General features: G+C 44.2%; 1 protein-coding gene across 1 annotated transcript in view; it reads right to left on the reverse strand.

Annotated features, from left to right (window-relative positions):
* The window catches only part of m1ap (meiosis 1 associated protein), a 59,546-nt gene that overhangs the window by 36,218 nt on the left and 230 nt on the right, over positions 1 to 23,098 (reverse strand). The window contains exons 2-5 of the mRNA XM_036987250.2: positions 17,752 to 18,026; positions 17,361 to 17,552; positions 10,992 to 11,109; positions 10,581 to 10,646 (exon numbers count right to left, since the gene is read on the reverse strand). Of these exons, the coding sequence (XP_036843145.2) occupies positions 10,581 to 10,646; positions 10,992 to 11,109; positions 17,361 to 17,552; positions 17,752 to 18,006 (631 nt within the window). The 5' untranslated portion in view covers positions 18,007 to 18,026. The remainder of the gene's footprint in view (positions 1 to 10,580; positions 10,647 to 10,991; positions 11,110 to 17,360; positions 17,553 to 17,751; positions 18,027 to 23,098) is intronic.

A 23,098-nucleotide genomic window follows, 5' to 3' on the forward strand; every position in this document is an offset into this window, starting at 1 on the left:
GGAGAGGTTAAGAGAGAGAGAAAGAGAGACAGAGATGGTGTTGTTTACTCCTCTCTATAGAGACAGATGGTGTTGTTTACTCCTCTCTATAGAGACAGATGGTGTTGTTTACTCCTCTCTATAGAGACAGAGATGGTGTTGTTTACTCCTCTCTATAGAGACAGAGATAGTGTTGTTTACTCCTCTCTATATAGAGACAGAGATGGTGTTGTTTACTCCTCTCTATATAGAGACAGAGATGTTGTTGTTTACTCCTCTCTCTATAGAGACAGAGATGGTGTTGTTTACTCCTCTCTATAGAGACAGATGGTGTTGTTTACTCCTCTCTATAGAAACAGAGATGGTGTTGTTTACTCCTCTCTATAGAGACAGATGGTGTTGTTTACTCCTCTCTATAGAAACAGAGATGGTGTTGTTTACTCCTCTCTATAGAGACAGAGATGGTGTTGTTTACTCCTCTCTATATAGAGACAGAGATGTTGTTGTTTACTCCTCTCTATAGAGACAGAGATGGTGTTGTTTACTCCTCTCTATAGAGACAGATGGTGTTGTTTACTCCTCTCTATAGAGACAGATGGTGTTGTTTACTCCTCTCTATAGAGACAGATGGTGTTGTTTACTCCTCTCTATAGAGACAGATGGTGTTGTTTACTCCTCTCTATAGAAACAGAGATGGTGTTGTTTACTCCTCTCTATAGAGACAGAGATGGTGTTGTTTACTCCTCTCTATAGAGACAGAGATGGTGTTGTTTACTCCTCTCTATATAGAGACAGAGATGGTGTTGTTTACTCCTCTCTATAGAGACAGAGATGGTGTTGTTTACTCCTCTCTATAGAGACAGAGATGGTGTTGTTTACGCCTCTCTCTATAGAGACAGAGATGGTGTTGTTTACACATCTCTATAGAGACAGAGATAGTGTTGTTTACTCCTCTCTATATAGAGAGAGATGGTGTTGTTTACTCCTCTCTATAGAGACAGATGGTGTTGTTTACTCCTCTCTATAGAGACAGATGGTGTTGTTTACTCCTCTCTATAGAGACAGATGGTGTTGTTTACTCCTCTCTATATAGAGACAGAGATGGTGTTGTTTACTCCTCTCTATAGAGACAGAGATGTTGTTGTTTACTCCTCTCTATAGAGACATATGGTGTTGTTTACTCCTCTCTATAGAGACAGATGGTGTTGTTTACTCCTCTCTATAGAGACAGATGGTGTTGTTTACTCCTCTCTATAGAGACAGATGGTGTTGTTTACTCCTCTCTATAGAGACAGATGGTGTTGTTTACTCCTCTCTATAGAGACAGATGGTGTTGTTTACTCCTCTCTATATAGAGACAGAGATGGTGTTGTTTACTCCTCTCTATAGAGACAGAGATGTTGTTGTTTACTCCTCTCTATAGAGACAGAGATGGTGTTGTTTACTCCTCTCTATAGAAACAGAGATGGTGTTGTTTACTCCTCTCTATAGAGACAGAGATGGTGTTGTTTACTCCTCTCTATAGAGACAGAGATGGTGTTGTTTACTCCTCTCTATATAGAGACAGAGATGGTGTTGTTTACTCCTCTCTATATAGAGACAGAGATGTTGTTGTTTACACCTCTCTATAGAGACAGAGATGGTGTTGTTTACTCCTCTCTATAGAGACAGATGGTGTTGTTTACTCCTCTCTATAGAGACAGATGGTGTTGTTTACTCCTCTCTATAGAGACAGATGGTGTTGTTTACTCCTCTCTATAGAGACAGAGATGGTGTTGTTTACTCCTCTCTATAGAGACAGAGATGGTGTTGTTTACTCCTCTCTATAGAGACAGAGATGGTGTTGTTTACTCCTCTCTATATAGAGACAGAGATGGTGTTGTTTACTCCTCTCTATAGAGACAGAGATGGTGTTGTTTACTCCTCTCTATATAGAGACAGAGATGGTGTTGTTTACTCCTCTCTATAGAGACAGATGGTGTTGTTTACTCCTCTCTATATAGAGACAGAGATGGTGTTGTTTACTCCTCTCTATATAGAGACAGAGATGTTGTTGTTTACTCCTCTCTATAGAGACGGAGATGGTGTTGTTTACTCCTCTCTAGAGACAGAGATGGTGTTGTTTACTCCTCTCTATATAGAGACAGAGATGGTGTTGTTTACTCCTCTCTATAGAGACAGAGATGGTGTTGTTTACTCCTCTCTATATAGAGACAGAGATGGTGTTGTTTACTCCTCTCTATAGAGACAGATGGTGTTGTTTACTCCTCTCTATAGAGACAGATATGGTGTTGTTTACACATCTCTATAGTGACAGAGATAGTGTTGTTTACTCCTCTCTATATAGAGACAGAGATGGTGTTGTTTACTCCTCTCTATAGAGACAGAGATGGTGTTGTTTACTCCTCTCTATAGAGACAGATGGTGTTGTTTACTCCTCTCTATAGAAACAGAGATGGTGTTGTTTACACATCTCTATAGTGACAGAGATAGTGTTGTTTACTCCTCTCTATATAGAGACAGAGATGGTGTTGTTTACTACTCTCTATATAGAGACAGAGATGGTGTTGTTTACACATCTCTATAGCACATCCTGTGTGATCTTGTTGCATTTTGGAACAAGGTATCTTTTAGTCTCTCTCTCGTTCCCTCCCTGTAATACTTTCTTCAGAAACTACCACCATCCATCTCTTTTCATCCTTTCTCTTTCTCTCTTCACATCCCTCGTTCATGTTGCCATAACACTATCTATCCATCTAATATCGGAAATCGAACATTGAGTACCCGCTCTTTTGAGACACTGTTAAAACACTCACTGTGAACTTAGTTTTTTGCTTATCTGACAACCAAAAGCACTTTACCTCGTTACCTCAGAGTTCCAAACTAGTGATAAGAAACGATATGAGACTGATAACGGCTCCAAAGTCAGATAAGACTTGTCTTTGTCTCCGAGGATAACACAGTCACTTAGCTTTGATTTATTTCACTGCAAAATTAAAAAAGTTGGTTGTTTTGCGTGTGTGTGTGTGTGTGTGTGTGTGTGTGTGTGTGTGGTGTGTGTGTGTTTTTGTGTGGTGATGAGGAAGTCCTATGGAGACGCTGTCTGGGCCTCTGATTTGTCATTCGACCCCTGATCCTTGGTCTCTAACCTCTCTACGTCAGTGGACAGACACAGAGTCTGACTGTTATAGATATGTTTATGAGTACTGCATGACCCCTTCGCTCTTAGAAAAAAAGGTGCCATCTAGAACCTAAAGGACTAACCATTTGAATAACCCTTTTTGGTTCCAGGTTGAAGAACCCTGTTGGGTTCTAGGTTGAAGAACCCTTTTTTGGTTCTAGGTTGAAGAACCCTTTTTTGGTTCCAGGTTGAAGAACCCTGTTGGGTTCTAGGTTGAAGAACCCTGTTGGGTTCTAGGTTGAAGAACCCTTTTTTGGTTCCAGGTTGAAGAACCCTTTTTTGGTTCCAGGTTGAAGAACCCTGTTGGGTTCTAGGTTGAAGAACCCTTTTTTGGTTCCAGGTTGAAGAACCCTTTTTGGTTCCAGGTTGAAGAACCCTTTTTGGTTCTAGGTTGAAGAAAATAACCATTTTTGCGTTCCACGGAAAACCCTTTCCACAGAGAGTTCTACATGGAACCCTAAAGGGTTCTACCTGGAAAACAAAAAGGTCTCTCCTATGGGGACAGCCAAAGAACCCTTCAAGTATCAATGTGCTTTCTCCATTCTGATGGTTTTCTACTCAACCAAACTAGGACAGTGGCAGTGACAGTGGAGAAGTCCAACTTGTAGAACTTTTAATTCATTTAGCACCATATCAAAATATAATTATAGACGGTATTGTAAAATTCTATAACGGTATGTGGATCCATACCGGTATACCTTAAAATAAGGAAGTCTAAATCACTTCTTACAGCTGATCTAAGGACAGTTTTGGTCGTGGGGTTCTTACTGGTTTAGCACAGGTCAGCTAGGGACAGCTGAACTGAGATCATTTGTTGAGAAAAAAATCTCTGGCACACCTTGGATGACCTAATAAATTAAGCATAGAGAGAGAGAGAGAGGGAAAGAGAGAGAGGGAAAGAGGAGAGAGAGAGAGGGAAAGAGAGAGAGGGAAAGAGGAGAGAGAGAGAGGGAAAGAGGAGAGAGAGAGAGGGAAAGAGAGAGATGAGAGAGAGAGAGAGAGAGAGAGAGAGAGAGAGAGGGAAAGAGGAGAGAGAGAGAGGGAAAGAGGAGAGAGAGAGAGGGAAAGAGGAGAGAGATGAGAGAAAGAGGAGAGAGATGAGGGAGAGAGGGAAAGAGAGAGAGAGAGAGAGAGATGATGTAAAAGAGAGAGGGAGGGGCAGAGTGTGAGAGAGATAGAGAGACAAACAGAGTGCCAGGTGTTCCCGGAGCTCGTAGGGAGACAGTCAGACAGGAGCTATCCATCACTCTGTGTGAGTGTGTGAGTGTCCTCTCGTCGCCAAATAACTACTCTCAAGTCTCTCTCTCTCGGACTCTCAGTTCTAAAACAAACGGAACAGACTCCAGACTTGTGTTTAGAGGAATCTATATGTATCCTGTAGTGTCTGTCTAGCTTGTCTGGAATCCTTAGTGACGTGTATGAGTGTGTGCAAATTTACGGTAGGGAGTTAGTAAGATTTATTGACGGAGTTTGGCTGGAAACACAACCACAGAGACACATTTCTGACACAAACATGCAGACACACACACCACCCATTAGCACAACTGAGAATTTAGAGTTTTACTAATTTGAAGAGCCGATAGGCTGCCAGCTTTCTGTACGCCTGCCGGGCCTCTGATTGCTGGTATGTGTGCGTGTGCATGTGTTGCAGTGTATGTGTGTGTGTGTGTGTGTGTGTCACTCATCTCTCCCCTTGCCACCCAGTGAAATATTACCAGTCATCCGTCCTTTTCACATCCCCATGTTACCCCCGGCAACTACCTCCAAGCAGCCGGTCTCCTTGACAACCCCACTCAGGCCGAGCGATAGAGAGAGGGCCGAGAGAAAAGCCACAGGCGTCAGTCTACTCAACCCCCTGCCAGCCACCCTGCCCTAAATCTACCTACAAATAACAGAAAAGAAAACGGCTATTACCATCACCTCCAAAACTGCCGTGAGATACTGGAGAGGAATGGAGACGGGTTATCTGTGTTTCTACTGATCAACAAGGGGAGAGAGAGAGAGAGAGAGAGAGACAAGAGAGAGAGAGACAAGAGAGAGAGAGAGAGAGAGAGACAAGTGAGAGAGAGAGACACGTGAGAGAGACACGTGAGAGAGAGAGAGAGAGACAAGTGAGAGAGAGAGAGAGAGACAAGTGAGAGAGAGAGACAAGTGAGAGAGAGAGAGAGAGAGAGAGAGACAAGTGAGAGAGAGAGAGAGAGAGAGAGAGAAAGTGAGAGAAAGTGAGAGAGACAAGAGAGAGAGACGAGAGAGAGAGAGCGAGAGAGGTAGAGACAAGTGAGAGAAAGAAAAAGAGAGAGAGAGAGAGAGAAAGAGAGAGAGACAAGTGAGAGAGAGAGAGACAAGTGAGAGAGAGCGAGAGAGAGAGAGAGAGAGAGGACAAGTGAGAGAGAGAGAGAGAGAGAGAAAGTGAGAGAGAGAGAGACAAGTGAGAGACGAGAGAGAGAGAGAGAGAGAGAGGAGAGAGACAAGTGAGAGAGCGAGAGAGAGACAAGTGAGAGTGAGAGACAAGTGAGAGCGAGAGAGAGGCAAGTGAGAGAGAGAGGACACACACTCACACTCTCTCTCGCTCTCTCGCTCTCTCACTTGTCTCTCTCTCGCTCTCACTTGTCTCTCACTTGTCTCTCTCTCGCTCTCTCACTCGTCTCTCTCCTCTATCTCTCTCTCTCTCGCTCTCTCTCACTTGTCTCTCTCTCTCTCTGCAGCACTTGAGTCAGAGTAAAAACAGGATGCTTATCTAGGCGTTAGCTTGGCGACACACGCACACTTTATGAACAATAGGAGGCTTGTGAAACCTCTCACTGATATTAGTGCACACCTGTGTGGACCTGAGGTCGTCTGTCAGTGTTAGAGGTCGTCTGTCCATGTTAGAGGTCGTCTGTCCATGTTAGAGGTCGTCTGTCCGTGTTAGAGGTCGTCTGTCCATGTTAGAGGTCGTCTGTCCATGTTAGTGGTTGAGAGGTGTCAGACTCAGGGCAGTGATTTAATACATAGAGTACAATGTTAAATTCAAACAAAAGAAGTTCACTGATTAGATTTTTTTGTTTCTTTGGATTAGTCCCAAATGGCACTCTAAGCCTGGGCAAAAGTAGTGCACTACATAGGAGATAGGATGACATTTGGGATGCTGATCTTTGTCTACAGTTATGCAATATCCATCCACTTCTTCGCCAAGAAAGTTGAAAACTCCTTTCATGAGAAAAGGAGAAAGAGAGAGAGAAAGAGAGAGAGCGAGACAGACAGAGAGAGAGACAGAGAGAGAGAGGGAGAGAGAGAGAGAAACAGAGAGAGACAGAAAGAGAGATAGAGAGAGAGAGCGAGAGACAGAAAGAGAGAGAGAGAGAGAGAGACAGAAAGAGAGATAGAGAGAGAGAGAGCGAGAGACAGAAAGAGAGAGAGAGAGAGAGAGAGAGAGAGACAGAAAGAGAGATAGAGAGAGAGAGAGCGAGAGACAGAAAGAGAGAGAGAGAGAGAGACAGAAAGAGAGATAGAGAGAGAGAGAGCGAGAGACAGAAAGAGAGAGAGAGAGAGAGACAGAAAGAGAGATAGAGAGAGAGAGAGCGAGAGACAGAAAGAGAGAGAGAGAGAGAGAGAGCGCGAGAGCGAGAGAGTGCGAGAGAGAGCGAGAGAGAGCGAGAGAGAGAGTGTGAGGGAAAGAGATTGTTCTATATTAACTTTGAAAGGGAAAATGTGCACTACTCCACCCAGTTCAACTATATTGTAATATGTTACCTAGCTAACATACACAAACACTAAGATACATACAATTGAAGTCAGAAGTTTACATACACCTTAGTCAAATACATTTAAACTCAAGTTTTTCACAATTCCTGACATTTAATCCTAGTAAAACTCCCCTGTTTTAGGATCACCACTTTATTTTAAGAATGTGAAATGTCAGAATAATAGTAGAGAGAATGATTTATTTCAGCTTCTATTTCTTTCATCACATTCCCAGTGGGTCAGAAGTTTACATACACTCAATTAGTATTTGGTAGCATTGCCTTTCAATTGTTTAACTTGGGTCAAATGTTTCAGGTAGCCTTCCACAAGCTTCCCACAATAAGTTGGGTGAATTTTGGCCCATTCCTCCTGACAGAGCTGGTGTAACTGAGTCAGGTTTGTGGGCCTCCTTGCTCGTGCACGCTTTTTCAGTTCTGCCCACACATTTTCTATAGAGTTGAGGTCAGGGCTTTGTGAAGGTCACTCCAATATCTTGACTTTGTTGTACTTAAGCCATTTTGCCACAACTTTGGAAGTATGCTTGGGGTCATTGTCTATTTGGAAGACCCATTTGCGACCAAGTTTTAACTTCCTGACTGATGTCTTGAGCTGTTGCTTCAATATATCCACATAATTTATCTATTTTGTGAAGTGCACCAGTCCATCCTGCAGCAAAGCAACCCCACAATATGATGCTGCCACCCCAGTGCTACACGGTTGGGATGGTGTTCTTCGGCTTGCAAGCATCCCCCTTTTCCCTCCAAACATAACGATGGTCATTACGGCCAAACAGTTCTATTTTTGTTTCAAAAGACCAGAGGACATTTCTCCAAAAAGTACGATCTTTGTCCCCATGTTCAGTTGCAAACCGTAGTCAGACTTTTTTATGGTTTTTTTTGAGCAGTGGCTTCTTCCTTGCTGAATGGCATTTCAGGTTATGTCGATATAGGACTCGTTTTAATGTGGATATAGATACTTTTGTTCCTGTGTCCTCCAGCATCGTCACAAGGTCCTTTGCTGTTGTTCTGGGATTGATTTGCACTTTTCGCACCAAAGTACGTTCATCTCTAGGAGACAGAACGTGTCTCCTTCCTGAGCGGTATGTCGACTGCATGGTCCCATGGTATTTATACTTGCGTACTATTGTTTGCACAGATGAACGTGGTACTTTCAGGCATTTTGAAATTGCTCCCAAGGATGAACCAGACTTGTGGAGGTCTACAATTTTATTTCTGAGGTCTTGGCTGATTTCTTTTGATTGTCCCATGATGTCAAGCAAAGAGGCACAGAGTTTGAAGGTAGGCCTTGAAATACATCCAGAGGTACACCTCCAATTGACTCAAATTATGTCAATTAGCCTATCAGAAGCTTCTAAAGCCATGACATCATTTTCGGGAAATTTCCAAGCTGTTTAAAGGCACAGTCTACTTAGTGTATGTAAACTTCTGACCCACTGGAATTGTGACACAGTGAATTATAAGTGAAATAATCTGTCTGTAAACAATTGTTGGAAAAATTACTTGTGTCATGCACAAAGTAGATGTCCTAACCGACTTGCCAAAACTTTAGTTTGTTAACAAGAAATTTGTGGAGTGGTTGAAAAACAAGTTTTAATGACTCCAACCTAAGTGTATGTAAACTTCCGACTTCAACTGTAAATAGGACAGGTCTCAGGGAAACTAGAGAGACACATCTGTAGAAACACAAACATTCCAATTCCAAGATTCCAACACTCTTAAACCACCACCTCACCCACCGACACAATTACCATTCCCCACTACCATTCCCCACTACCATTCAGCACTACAATTCAGCATTACCATTCAGCATTACCATTCCCCACTACCATTCCGCACTACCATTCAGCACTACCATTCCCCACTACCATTCAACACTACCATTCCCCACTACCATTCCCCACTACCATTCCCCACTACCATTCACTAACATTAGAGACTGTATCTACTCCAGACTAACATTAGATACTGCATGCATTCCAGAACCCAAATCCCAACAATACTGTAACATACGGACGGACATTAGACACTGTATGTATCAAAGTTCACTCAGCCTATGACTGTATTTACACTACTGCTAAAATACACCAATATGACTTCCTGCTACAATAAATGTGAAATAAAATGTACAACGTTAACTGTCTATCTATGAGGCTTAGACGGGTAACAATCTAGTATTTAAGTTGACTCAGCCTTCACACGGTTAACTATCAATCGGTGTACTTTTGGCACATGTTTTCTATTTAATACAGTTTTAATTTCCCCCCTAACTATTTATCTAAAATTAAAATCACATTTTATTGGTCACATACACATGGTTAGCAGATGTTATTGGTCACATGGTTAGCAGATGTTATTGGTTACATGGTTAGCAGATGTTATTGGTTACATGGTTAGCAGATGTTATTGGTTACATGGTTAGCAGATGTTATTGGTTACATGGTTAGCAGATGTTATTGTGAGTGTAGCGAAATGCTTGTGCTTCTAGATCCGACAGTGCAGCAGTGTCTAACAGGTCATATCTAACAATTCCACAACAAAACCTAATACACACAATCTAGTAAAGGAATGGGATAAGTATATATGAGTATAAAATACATGGATATATCTACGTGGGTAAATATTTTCATAATATAGAATCTCTCCCTCAGTGATATACCGCCTGGATACTTTACTTAGAGCAGTAGAACTGGAGAACACACACGCACACACACACACACACTGGGGTTTGACGCCACTACGATGACATCATGTTGTGTTCGTGTGGTCCTAAACAGCTAAGTAATTTATTGGTTCTGTCAACTCTCCCATACTCAACACTGTACTTATCCTTACACACACACACACACACACACACACACACACACACACACACACACACACACACACACACACACACACACACACACACACACACACACACACACACACACACACACGGCCCTTAAACTTCGATGCTTCCGCACTCCTAGACTTTTCCGGTAACTACAAAACGAGTGTCTACAACATCTACTTGTGTTTGGTTCATATGCTGTATTTCATGGTGTTTGGGTTAACATAAGTTGCACAGTTAATGGCTGGGTTTTCTCAAAAGGATGTACATTATGGATTTCTCTATGGCTCCGAGTCCCAAATGGCACCCTTTTCCCTATGTAGTGCACTTCTTTTGACCAGAGTCCTATGAGCCCTGGTTAAAAGTAGTGCACTACATAGGGAATAGGCTACCATTTGGGGTGAAGCCATGGTCTCAACTCGAAAATAGCTCACCAGAGTGAGTTACCACCACAACACCCTAATGAGTATAATCAAGAAAGAGGAGGGAGAGAGGGGGGAGAGAGGGGGGACAGAGGAGGGACAGAGGAGGGAAAGAGAGGGCAGAGAAGAGGGAGAGAGGGGGGAAAGAGGAGGGAAAGAGAGTGCAGAGAGGAGGGAGAGAGAGGGCAGAGAGGAGGGAGAGAGAGTGCAGAGAGGAGGGAGAGAGGAGGTAGAGAGGGGGGACAGAGGAGGGAGAGAGGGGGGACAGAGGAGGGAGAGAGGGGGGACACCTTGTAGAAAAGAGTTCTGAAGAGTGTTTCTGTTTTAAGTTCTACGGTGTGTATTTGTGCATGTACATCACTGCATAAAGGTGTATCTAGTCTGTGTCTGTGTGTCTGTGTGTGTGTGTGTGTGTCTATTCCTACCTTCAGTCTCCTCTGCAGTCTCGGGTGAGGGTGTGTCCTGCCCGCAGCAGTCAGTCTCCTCTCTCCCTGCAGTAATTATTATGTTTAATTATTATGATGTACTTCTGGCTTGCCTAATGCTACTAACTTATATTAATACCGATAACCAATAACAATCGGTGGTAGAGACATACACACACACATACGCACAATGGTACGGAAGTATTATTGAAGTTACGAAAGGGACCGGTTCAAATACCTCTGGACCAGCTGAACCCTTCCCCCGCGGTATGTTCAGCAGCACGCAACAGTGTTGTTGTTACGTTCAGATAGAAATACGCTAAGCAGAACAAAAAAAATACTTCTCTGACATGTAGAACAGAAGTCCGTCCCAGCTCCACCCCACTAGAAAGACAGAGAGGCCTCTCCTACCTGCAGTACTGACGTGGACCACTAGTAGGCGTCGTAGAGACACCAAGTCAGTGTCCTTTAAGCCCGCCTCCAACTGCCTCACCACGCCACGCCCTGGCTGGCTCGTCACCACGGTTACCTGGAAGCCAATGGGAGATCAATGAGTCAATACGTCAATCAAACCACTTAGTGTACAAAACATTATGAACACTTTCCAGGACAGACGGACCAGGTGAATCCAGGTGAAAGCTATGAACCCTTATTGATGTCACTTGTTAAATCCACTTCAGTCAGTGCTGATGAAGAGGAGGAGAAGATTTTTAAGCCTTCAGACAATTGATACATGGATTGTGTTTGTGTGCCATTCAGAGGGAAAATGGGAAAGACAAAGAGAACGAAGTGCGTTTGAACAGGATATGGCAGTAGGTGCCAGGCGCACCAGCTGGTGTTAAGAGCTGCAACACTGCTGGGTTTTTCAAGCTCAACAGTTTCCTGTGTGTATAAAGAAAGGTCCACCACCCCAAAGGACATCCAGCCACCTTGATATAACTGTTGGAGTCCACATGGTCCAGTATCCCTGTGGAACGCTCTCCACACCTTGCAGAGTCCACATGGACCAGCATCCCTGTGGAACGCTCTCCACACCTTGCAGAGTCCACATGGTCCAGTATCCCTGTGGAACGCTCTCCACACCTTGTAGAGTCCACATGGTCCAGAATCCCTGTGGAACGCTCTCCACACCTTGCAGAGTCCACATGGTCCAGTATCCCTGTGGAACGCTCTCCACACCTTGTAGAGTCCACATGGTCCAGCCTCCCTGTGGAACACTTTCCACACCTTGTAGAGTCCACATGGTCCAGCATCCCTGTGGAACGCTCTCCACACCTTGTAGAGTCCACATGGTCCAGTATCCCTGTGGAACGCTCTCCACACCTTGTAGAGTCCACATGGTCCAGCATCCCTGTGGAACGCTCTCCACACCTTGCAGAGTCCACATGGACCAGAATCCCTGTGGAACGCTCTCCACACCTTGCAGAGTCCACATGGTCCAGTATCCCTGTGGAACGCTCTCCACACCTTGTAGGGTCCACATGGACCAGCATCCCTGTGGAACGCTCTCCACACCTTGCAGAGTCCACATGGACCAGCATCCCTGTGGAACGCTCTCCACACCTTGCAGAGTCCACATGGTCCAGTATCCCTGTGGAACGCTCTCCACACCTTGCAGAGTCCACATGGACCAGCATCCCTGTGGAACGCTCTCCACACCTTGCAGAGTCCACATGGTCCAGTATCCCTGTGGAACGCTCTCCACACCTTGTAGAGTCCACATGGTCCAGCATCCCTGTGGAACGCTCTCCACACCTTGTAGAGTCCACATGGACCAGCATCCCTGTGGAACGCTCTCCACACCTTGTAGAGTCCACATGGACCAGTATCCCTGTGGAACGCTCTCCACACCTTGCAGAGTCCACATGGTCCAGTATCCCTGTGGAACGCTCTCCACACCTTGTAGAGTCCACATGGTCCAGCATCCCTGTGGAACGCTCTCCACACCTTGCAGAGTCCACATGGTCCAGTATCCCTGTGGAACGCTCTCCACACCTTGTAGAGTCCACATGGTCCAGTATCCCTGTGGAACGCTCTCCACACCTTGTAGAGTCCACATGGTCCAGCATCCCTGTGGAACGCTCTCCACACCTTGCAGAGTCCACATGGTCCAGTATCCCTGTGGAACGCTCTCCACACCTTGTAGAGTCCACATGGTCCAGTATCCCTGTGGAACGCTCTCCACACCTTGTAGAGTCCACATGGTCCAGCATCCCTGTGGAACGCTCTCCACACCTTGTAGAGTCCACATGGTCCAGTATCCCTGTGGAACGCTCTCCACACCTTGTAGAGTCCACATGGTCCAGCCTCCCTGTGGAACGCTCTCCACACCTTCTAGAGTCAACATGGTCCAGCATCCCTGTGGAACGCTCTCCACACCTTGTAGAGTCCACATGGACCAGCATCCCTGTGGAACGCTCTCCACACCTTGTAGAGTCCACATGGTCCAGCCTCCCTGTGGAACGCTCTCCACACCTTGTAGAGTCCACATGGTCCAGCATCCCTGTGGAACGCTCTCCACACCTTGTAGAGTCCACATGGACCAGCATCCCTGTGGAACGCTCTCCACACCTTGTAGAGTCCACATGGTCCAGTATCCCTGTGGAACGCTCTCCACACCTTGTAGAGTCCACATGGTCCAGTATCCCTGTGGAACGCTCTCCACACCTTGTAGAGTCCACATGGACCAGCATCCCTGTGGAACGCTCTCCACACCTTGTAGAGTCCACATGGACCAGCATCCCTGTGGAACGCTCTCCACACCTTGCAGAGTCCACATGGACCAGAATCCCTGTGGAACGCTCTCCACACCTTGTAGAGTCCACATGGTCCAGTATCCCTGTGGAACGCTCTCCACACATTGTAGAGTCCATGTCCCGACGAATGGAGGCTGTTCTCAGTGCACCACTGGGGGGTGGAGGGTGTTCTTGTCCACTCCGTGTCAGTCACCCATTCAATGAGTCAAGACTACAAGTCGTTTGATGGAGAGAGTGTGTCTGTCTGACTGACTACAAGTCGTTTGATGGAGAGAGTGTGTCTGTCTAATCTACAACCTTTCTACAATACACCTGGAGATCCCCAGATGGAGCAACGTGTCCTTGGGACATTCTGAAAATATTCAGACCCATTGACTTTTTCCACCTTTTGTTTACGTTAGAGCTTTATTCTAAAATGGATTAAATAGTTTTTTCCCTCATCAATCTACACAATACCGCATAATGACATCACAATACCCCATAATGACATCACAATACCCCATAATGACATTACAATAACCCATAATGACATCACAATACCCCATAATGACATCACAATACCCCATAATGACATCACAATACCCCATAATGACATCACAATACCCCATAATGACAAAGCAAAAACAGGTTCAGAATTTTAGCAAGTTAATAAATTTAAAAAAATAAATATCCCATTTACATAAGTATTCAGACCCTTTAGTCATTTGTTGAAGCACCTTTGGCAGCGATTACAGCATCAAGTCTCCTTGGCTATAACGCTACAAGCTTGGCACACCTGTATTTGGAGAGTTTCTTCCATTCTTCTCAGCAGATCCTCTCAAGCTCTGTCAGGTTGGATGGGGAGCGGTGCTGCACAGCTATTTTCAGGTCTCTCCAGAGATGTTCGATCAGGCTCAAGTCCAGGCTCTGGCTGGGGCCACTCAAGGACATTCAGAGACTTGTCCCAAATTCACTCCTGCGTTGTCTTGGCTGTGTGCTTAGGGTTGTTGTCCTGTTTGAAAGTTAACCTTTTCCCCAGTCTGAGGTCCTGAGCGCTCTGGAGCAGGTTTTCATGAAGGATCTCTGTACTTTGCTCCTTTCATCTTTCATTTTTCTGACCAGTCTCCCAGTCCCTTCCGCTGAAAAACATCCCCACAGCATGATGCTGCCACCACCATGCTTCACCGTAGGGATGATGCCAGGTTTCTTCCAGACGTGACGCTTGGCATTCAGGCCAAAGAGTTCCATCTTGGTTTCATCAGACCAGAGAATCTTGTTTCTCATGGTCTGAGAGTCCTTTAGGTGCCTTTTGGCAAACTCCAAGTGGTCTGTCATGTGCCTTTTACTGAGGAGTGGCTTCCATCTGGCCACTCTACCATAAAGGCCTGATTGGTGGAGTGCTGTAGAGATGATTGTCCTTCTGAAAGGTGATCCCATCTCCACAAAGGAACTCTGTCAGAGTGACCATCTGGTTCTTGGTCACCTCCCTGACCAAGGCCCTTCTCCCGTGATTGTTCAGTTTGGTCAGGTGGCCAGCTCTAGGAAGAGTCTTGGTGGTTCCAAACTTCTTCCATTTAAGAATGATGGAGGCCACTGTGTTATTGGGGACCTTCAATGCTGCAGACACTTTTTGGTACCCTTCCCCAGATCTGTGCCTCAACACAATCCTGTCTCTGAGCTCTACAGATAATTCCTTTGACCTCATGGCTTGGTTTTTGCTCTGACATCCACTGTCAACTGTGGGACCTTATATTGACAGGTGTGTGCCTTTCCAAATCATGTCCAATCAATTCAATTTAACACAGATGGACTCCAAATTAACATCTCAAGGACGATAAATGGCCAGGGCCCTTGTTTATTTCCCTTTAGCTTCTAGAAATGGAGCACAAGAGATTGGTGTTGTAACGGGCTCGTGGTAACAGCTGGAGCGGAATCAGTGGAACGGTATCAAACACAAACACATCAAACACACGGTTTAAAGCCGTTCCATTTGCTCCGTTCCAGCCATTATTATGCGCCGTCCTCCCCTCAGCAGAGATTGGTGTTGGAACGGGCTCGTGGTAACGGCTGGAGCGGAATCAGTGGAACGGTATCAAACACGATTCGATGCCATTCCATTCGCTCCGTTCCAGCCATTATTATGAGCCGTCCTCCCCTCAGCAGCCTGAAACGGAGCGCTTCTTCTTGGAGACAGCCAGTCTGTGACTTGATGATGGAAGATCACAATCAGTAGGCCTACTTTATGGAGAGAAACAAAAAAAAACATAAAGCCCTTATTAAACTCCTGACTACACCTTTTTGTCTGGTTTATCTGATGACACACAGTCCTAAAATCTCTTTCTGACACATTTACACACCAGATCAGAAGAGAGAGAAAGAAAAAAAAAGATAAATGAATTAAATTCAACCCTGAGTAACATCTTTCAGTAGTAATACGTTCAAACATCACAAAATCACATTACTGGGACCAGAAAATAATAATATATAATCCTAGTAAATATCCAGGTCCTAACAGCCCGTATCCCTAAATACTGCACTACATCTGCCCAGAAATACCTAGGTATTTGGTTGGATGACAAGTCGTCTTTTAAAGTTCACGTCGTGGATAAAAGCTGTGATAAAAGCTTAAATTGGGTTTTTAATTTTAGTAATAAGGCTTGCTTCCCGCTTATGGCTAGAAAGAAGTTTGTTCAGGCCACTTTTCTCTCTGTAATTAATTATGGTGACTTGTTGTATATGGATAGGTAAAATAAAAAATGAGAACCCTGAAGATGGCCATTCGGTTGTTTTCTCCTGTTTCTTCTCTTCCTGTATAGAAGGACATCAGTGCTGGTCGAGAATGCATCCCAAATAGTACCACATTTCCTCTGTAGTACACTACTGTTGACCAGAACCCTATGAGGGATATAGTGTAGGCCTATTTAGAGAATAGGATTCCATTCAGGACACCGGCCAAAATAGGAAGTCTGTTTCAGAGCTAAGATGGAACACAGAGCCATATGTTTAGTGTCTGTGTTCTCTAATGGTGTTCTGTGTTCTAATGGGTCCATTCATGTCAGCGCCTGGTCGGAAGCTAGTACGCTAATGGCTCTGACCGGAGCTTCTACAATCTGAGAAATGCTCAAAAACCTAAAGGACTGCCCATCTCTCTCTCTCTCTATATATATTTATATAGCACACATAGGATAACCCTTTAGTTGTCCTAATGCATTCATTACACTCAGGGATTTTTTCTGCCGTTAAAATCGCTTTAGGGGGGGGGTAGCCTTTTAATTCAGGAAGCCTAAATCAAAGAGTGTAAAAAAAAATATGTATACAGATATCCTTCGGGGATGGAAAAACACTCAATATAAACGTGAACGGCTAACACCGGATATAACGTATGTAGGAAAGATAATGGACCTATATCTTTTTTTTTTTATATATAATCTTTGAGAACTAACAATCACCAAAATAAAAAAAAATAGAGATATTAAGCAGAGAATTTAAATTTCCAAAACCAATTAATTTAGTAGTATTGATTTTGTTATTATGTTTGAGCAAAAGAACACAGCATTATGTGTTGGTAGAATGCATATAATTGCAGGAAATTAGCTTTAAAACTGTAAATTCTCTCACCTTTATGGAGAAATGTATAGAATTGCAGGAAATTGGCTTAAAAATGCACAAAGATAAATCTGCTCTGCCAAGATGGGGGACTCTAAAATGTTCAGCCACGCCCTACACAGCCACTTTTTGATCCACAAAATGCAATGACACTGCCATAAAATGCCCTGACACTGCCATAAACAGGTGACCTAGCAACCTTGACCTTTCATAGTTTTCTTGTGCGACCCAACAACTAATAGGAGGAGCCAGTTTCAAGCAGTAACCCAAATGAAATCATCTGTAACACATCAGTGAGGTGAGGCGTTCTTTAAACCTGGTCCAAACCTGGTTCAAACCTGGTCCAAACCTGGTCCAATAGGGTGTGCATGTTTTTTGTTCTAGCCCAGCTATAACAGACCTGATTCAACTAATCAAAGGCTCTCGTTTCAGTACTCACCTCTACAGATCCATTGTTGTTGGCCTGGTTCGGAGTGGTAGTGTGTCGCGTGTACTGTTTAAACTGCTGCAGGCTGTCCAAAACAGCCTGTTTGAGCAGTTCCCCTCTAGGTGCGCGGACGCACCCCTCTCCGGGTATGGACCTCAGCTCCTCCACACAGGAACGCAGTCGGGCCAGGTTACCCCTCACCTGCTGAAGTAGGGGAGATACATGGAGGAAGGGGGAGAGAGATAATGTGGGGGTTAGAGAGAGAGAGAGCGCAATGATTTATTTACTTCATTACCTTGCCACCATTCTGACTCACATATAAGTCATCAGGCATGCATCTTTTAAAGAGAGAGAAAAGAGAGAGATAACACAACACACTTCTCTCTCCCTCCTTCCCTCTTACCACGAATGGCAGCAGACATTCATGCTGTCTACTCAGAGCGTAAAGGCTAAGCAGGGGCAGTCTACAGGGTCCGTCCAGACTACAGGCCAGAGTCAGGAAGTTATCCAAAGCCTCACACAGCGTAGTACCAGTCTCTGACCACCAGGGCGGTGACGCGTCCACGATCAGAACACGGGGCGGTTGCCGTGAGAACAAGGAGGGGCGGCACACCTGGAAGGAGGAGGAGGGGGGGCCAGAGCGGTTCCTTGCGTCCATGGCAACGACGGAATCAGGATCTAAACAAAACAATAGTAAAGGAAACACAAGGAGGAAGGAAGACGGTAAACAAACATTACATCATTTGTTGTTTAAAGCTACAATCTGGGATTAATTTGTTGTTTAAAGCTACAATCTGGGATTCATTTGTTGAGGGAAATGTCTGTCCCGCCACTTGCTTTGGTATATACACTACCGTTGAAAAGTTTGGGGTCACTTAGCAAATTTTTTTGTCCATTAAAATAACATCAAATTGATCAGAAATACAGTGTAGACATTGTTAATGTTGTAAATGACTATTGTAGCTGGAAACGGCAGATTTTTTTATGGAATATCTACATAGGTGTACAGAGGACCATTATCAGCAACCATCACTCCTGTGTTCCAATGGCACGTTGTGTTAGCTAATCCTAAATCTAATAAGTTTATCATTTTAAAAGGCTAATTGATCATTAGAAATCCCTTTTGCAATTATGTTAGCACAGCTGAAAACTGTTGTCCTGATTAAAGAAGCAATAAAACTGTCCTTCTTTAGACTAGTTGAGTATCTGGAGCACCAGCATTTGTGGGTTCAATTACAAGCTCAAAATGGCCAGAAACAAAGCACGTTCTTCTGAAACTCGTTAGTCTATTCTTGTTCTCAAAAATGAAGGTTGTTCCATGCGAGAAACTGCCAAGAAATCTCGTACAACACCGTGTACTACTCCCTTCACAGAACAACGCAAACTGGCCCTAACCAGAATAGAAAGAGGAGTGGGAGGCCCCGGTGCACAACTGAGCAAGAGGACAAGTACATTAGAGTGTCTAGTTTGAGAAACAGACGCCTCATAAGCCCTCAACTGGCAGCTTCATTAAATAGTACCCGCAAAACACCAGTCTCAACGTCAACAGTGAAGAGGCGACTCCGGGATGCTGGCCTTCTAGGCAGAGTTGCAAAGAAAAAGCCATTTCTCAGACTGGCCAATAAAAATAAAAGATTAAGATGGGCAAACGAACACAGACACTGGAAAGAGGAAGATTGGGGAAAAAATGATGGACAGACAAGTTTGAGGTGTTCGGATCACAAAGAAGAACATTCGTGAGACACAGAAAAAATGAAAAGATGCTGGAGGAGTGCTTGGCGCCATCTGTAAAGCATGGTGGAGGAAATGTGATGGTCTGGGGGTGCTTTGGTGTTGGTAAAGTGGAAGATTTGTACAGGGTAAAAGGGATCTTGAAGAAGGAAGGCTATAACTCCATTTTGCAATGCCACGCCATACCCTGTGGATGGCGCTTAATTGGAGCCAATTTCCTCCTACAACAGGACAATGAACCAAAGCACAGCTCCAAACGATGCAAGAACTACTGAGGGAAGAAGCAGTCAGCTGGTATTCGGTCTATAATGGAGTGGCCAGCACAGTCACCGGATCTCAACCCTATTGAGCTGTTGTGGGAGCAGCTTGACCGTATGGTACGTAAGAAGTGCCCATCAAGCCAATCCAACTTGTGGGAGGAGCTTCAGGAAGCATGGGGTGAAATCTCTTCAGATTACCTCAACAAATTGACAACTAGAATGCCAAATGTATGCAAGGCTGTAATTGCTGCAAATGGAGGATTATTTGACAAAAGCAAAGTTTGAAGGTCACAATTATTATTTCAATAAAAAATATATATATTTACAGTGCCTTGCGAAAGTATTCGGCCCCCTTGAACTTTGCGACCTTTTGCCACATTTCAGGCTTCAAACATAAAGATATAAAACTGTATTTTTTTGTGAAGAATCAACAACAAGTGGGACACAATCATGAAGTGGAACGACATTTATTGGATATTTCAAACTTTTTTAACAAATCAAAAACTGAAAAATTGGGCGTGCAAAATTATTCAGCCCCCTTAAGTTAATACTTTGTAGCGCCACCTTTTGCTGCGATTACAGCTGTAAGTCGCTTGGGGTATGTCTCTATCAGTTTTGCACATCGAGAGACTGACATTTTTTCCCATTCCTCCTTGCAAAACAGCTCGAGCTCAGTGAGGTTGGATGGAGAGCATTTGTGAACAGCAGTTTTCAGTTCTTTCCACAGATTCTCGATTGGATTCAGGTCTGGACTTTGACTTGGCCATTCTAACACCTGGATATGTTTATTTTTGAACCATTCCATTGTAGATTTTGCTTTATGTTTTGGATCATTGTCTTGTTGGAAGTCAAATCTCTGTCCCAGTCTCAGGTCTTTTGCAGACTCCATCAGGTTTTCTTCCAGAATGGTCCTGTATTTGGCTCCATCCATCTTCCCATCAATTTGAACCATCTTCCCTGTCCCTGCTGAAGAAAAGCAGGCCCAAACCATGATGCTGCCACCACCATGTTTGACAGTGGGGATGGTGTGTTCAGCTGTGTTGCTTTTACGCCAAACATAACGTTTTGCATTGTTGCCAAAAAGTTCAATTTTGGTTTCATCTGACCAGAGCACCTTCTTCCACATGTTTGGTGTGTCTCCCAGGTGGCTTGTGGCAAACTTTAAACGACACTTTTTATGGATATCTTTAAGAAATGGCTTTCTTCTTGCCACTCTTCCATAAAGGCCAGATTTGTGCAATATACTTGTTGTCCTATGGACAGAGTCTCCCACCTCAGCTGTAGATCTCTGCAGTTCATCCAGAGTGATCATGGGTCACTTGGCTGCATCTCTGATCAGTCTTCTCCTTGTATGAGCTGAAAGTTTAGAGGGACGGCCAGGTCTTCGTAGATTTGCAGTGGTCTGATACTCCTTCCATTTCAATATTATCGCTTGCACAGTGCTCCTTGTGATGTTTAAAGCTTGGGAAATCTTTTTGTATCCAAATCCGGCTTTAAACTTCTTCACAACAGTATCTCGGACCTGCCTGGTGTGTTCCTTGTTCTTCATGATGCTCTCTGCGCTTTTGACGGACCTCTGAGACTATCACAGTGCAGGTGCATTTATACGGAGACTTGATTACACACAGGTGGATTGTATTTATCATCATTAGTCATTTAGGTCAACATTGGATCATTCAGAGATCCTCACTGAACTTCTGGAGAGAGTTTGCTGCACTGAAAGTAAAGGGCTGAATAATTTTGCATGCCCAATTTTTCAGTTTTTGATTTGTTAAAAAAGTTTGAAATATCCAATAAATGTCGTTCCACTTAATGATTGTGTCCCACTTGTTGTTGATTCTTCACAAAAAAATACAGTTTTATATCTTTATGTTTGAAGCCTGAAATGTGGCAAAAGGTCGCAAAGTTCAAAGGGGCTGAATACTTTCGCAAGGCACTGTATAACCTTGTCAACGACTATATTTCCTATTTATTTTGCAACTAATTTTCATGCATGTTTTCATGGAAAACAAGGACATTTCTAAGTGACCCCAAACTTTTGAACGGTAGTGTACATGAAGGAGAGCAGTCATTCATCATGAAAAGGATGTTACAGTTTGGTGAGCCTGGGGAAAGTCCCCTCTTGCCCGAGAGCTCCAGTCAGTTAATGAGAGTAGCCTATCTCACCCATGTCATTATGAAGGGGGAACCCCGCCATTATGACAACATGAATTACCCCCTGACTGTCTTCATCACACTAAAGTTACGATGGTTAGTCATTTGATGGAGCAAGAACAGGAGGGGGGGGGGGGGGGGGGGGGGGGGGAGTGAAGTAATTGAGACATATAGGGAGTTTTCAACAGTCAGTCAGTCGATCCATTACCTCATTCATAGGCATCGTCGCTGAACACACACACACACACACACACACACACACACACACACACACACACACACACACACACACACACACACACCTGAACAAATGATTAACACTTTGAGCTGGAAAAGAGGAACAAAGAGGAGGAGAAAAGAAGGAAGAGCTAGCATCCTTAGATGATTATCACAAGAGGCACACAACTTATCCCTTATTGGATTCTCATTTAGCTCACAGCTGTGACCAAACAACAATGAACAAGACTGTTATGGCTGGTCAAAAGAAGTGCACTAAATAGGGAATAGGGTGCCATTTGAGATGAAACACAAGACCGTTATGTGACACTGAGGTCAGATAGAGAGATAGCTAGAATCAGAGAGGTTTAAATAGGGCCAGATCAGAACATTCTGTTATCTATGCTTTCATTCCAAATGGCACCCTATTCAGTGCACTACGTTTGACCAGGTAGCCTGGTTAAAAGTTATGCACTATATAGGGAATTAGGGTGCCATTTGGGACGGAACCCTTCAGAATCATCAATAGAACCATCTCCATTCACAACGGAACTCTGTGTTCTATCTGTCCTGTTCTATATACCCATGTTACGGAAGGATCCTCTCTCTCTCTCACTGTGCCTTCAGGCAGACGTTTCTAGTCAACAAGACTGGCTTGATGACAAAAGGACACATTGTGTGTGTACAGTGTGTGTGTCTCTCTCTCTCGCTTGCACACACACGCACGCACACAGCCTGGTAATTTCAATTGGTGCGTCATTAGATGAGTAGTATGATCCAAGGGCAAAATACAAGATTTAGGAGGGAAGAGACTGATAAAAACGGGCGCTGTTACACACACCATCAAAATCCTTGCCGCCCCCGCAACTAAAATCCTTATAGACTGTTATAAGCATTTAGCAAGCTAGCTATGCTAATAGAAACGGCCTGGTATGGAAGGATGTAGGCCTGTAATTAGGAGATGACAGCCAGGTCAAGATGAGGGAGTAACGCTAAGCTCCACTACACCCCAGGGCCACCTTCAGTTGTCAAAACGTTGCAGATATAAATGTCATGAAATGAATAGAGCTGATGTGATTCATTATTCTACATGTTCTACGTAGCCTATTTCTATATGAACGTTCATAAAAACGTCCTGCTGAACTCGGCCAAGATCTCTGATCTGTTTGTGACTGGAATCTATATAACTCTTAACAAAGTCATGCTGTTGCTAGAGTGCTGAAGCACGGTGTTATCTGTCCAGAAATACGAAATAAACTACTTTTGGGGGGCACTGTCTACCGCCAGACTACTAGCCAGCTCATAGTAGCGTTTTCCCCACCAAACAAAATGTAACATTAGTTGGAGAACATGCAAGTCAGTCTCATAGCTAACGTTAGCTAGCTAGGT

Source organism: Oncorhynchus mykiss, chromosome 9, assembly GCF_057628025.1.
Source record: "Oncorhynchus mykiss isolate SJ-2025 chromosome 9, ASM5762802v1, whole genome shotgun sequence".
NCBI classification, from domain to species: Eukaryota; Metazoa; Chordata; class Actinopteri; order Salmoniformes; family Salmonidae; genus Oncorhynchus; species Oncorhynchus mykiss.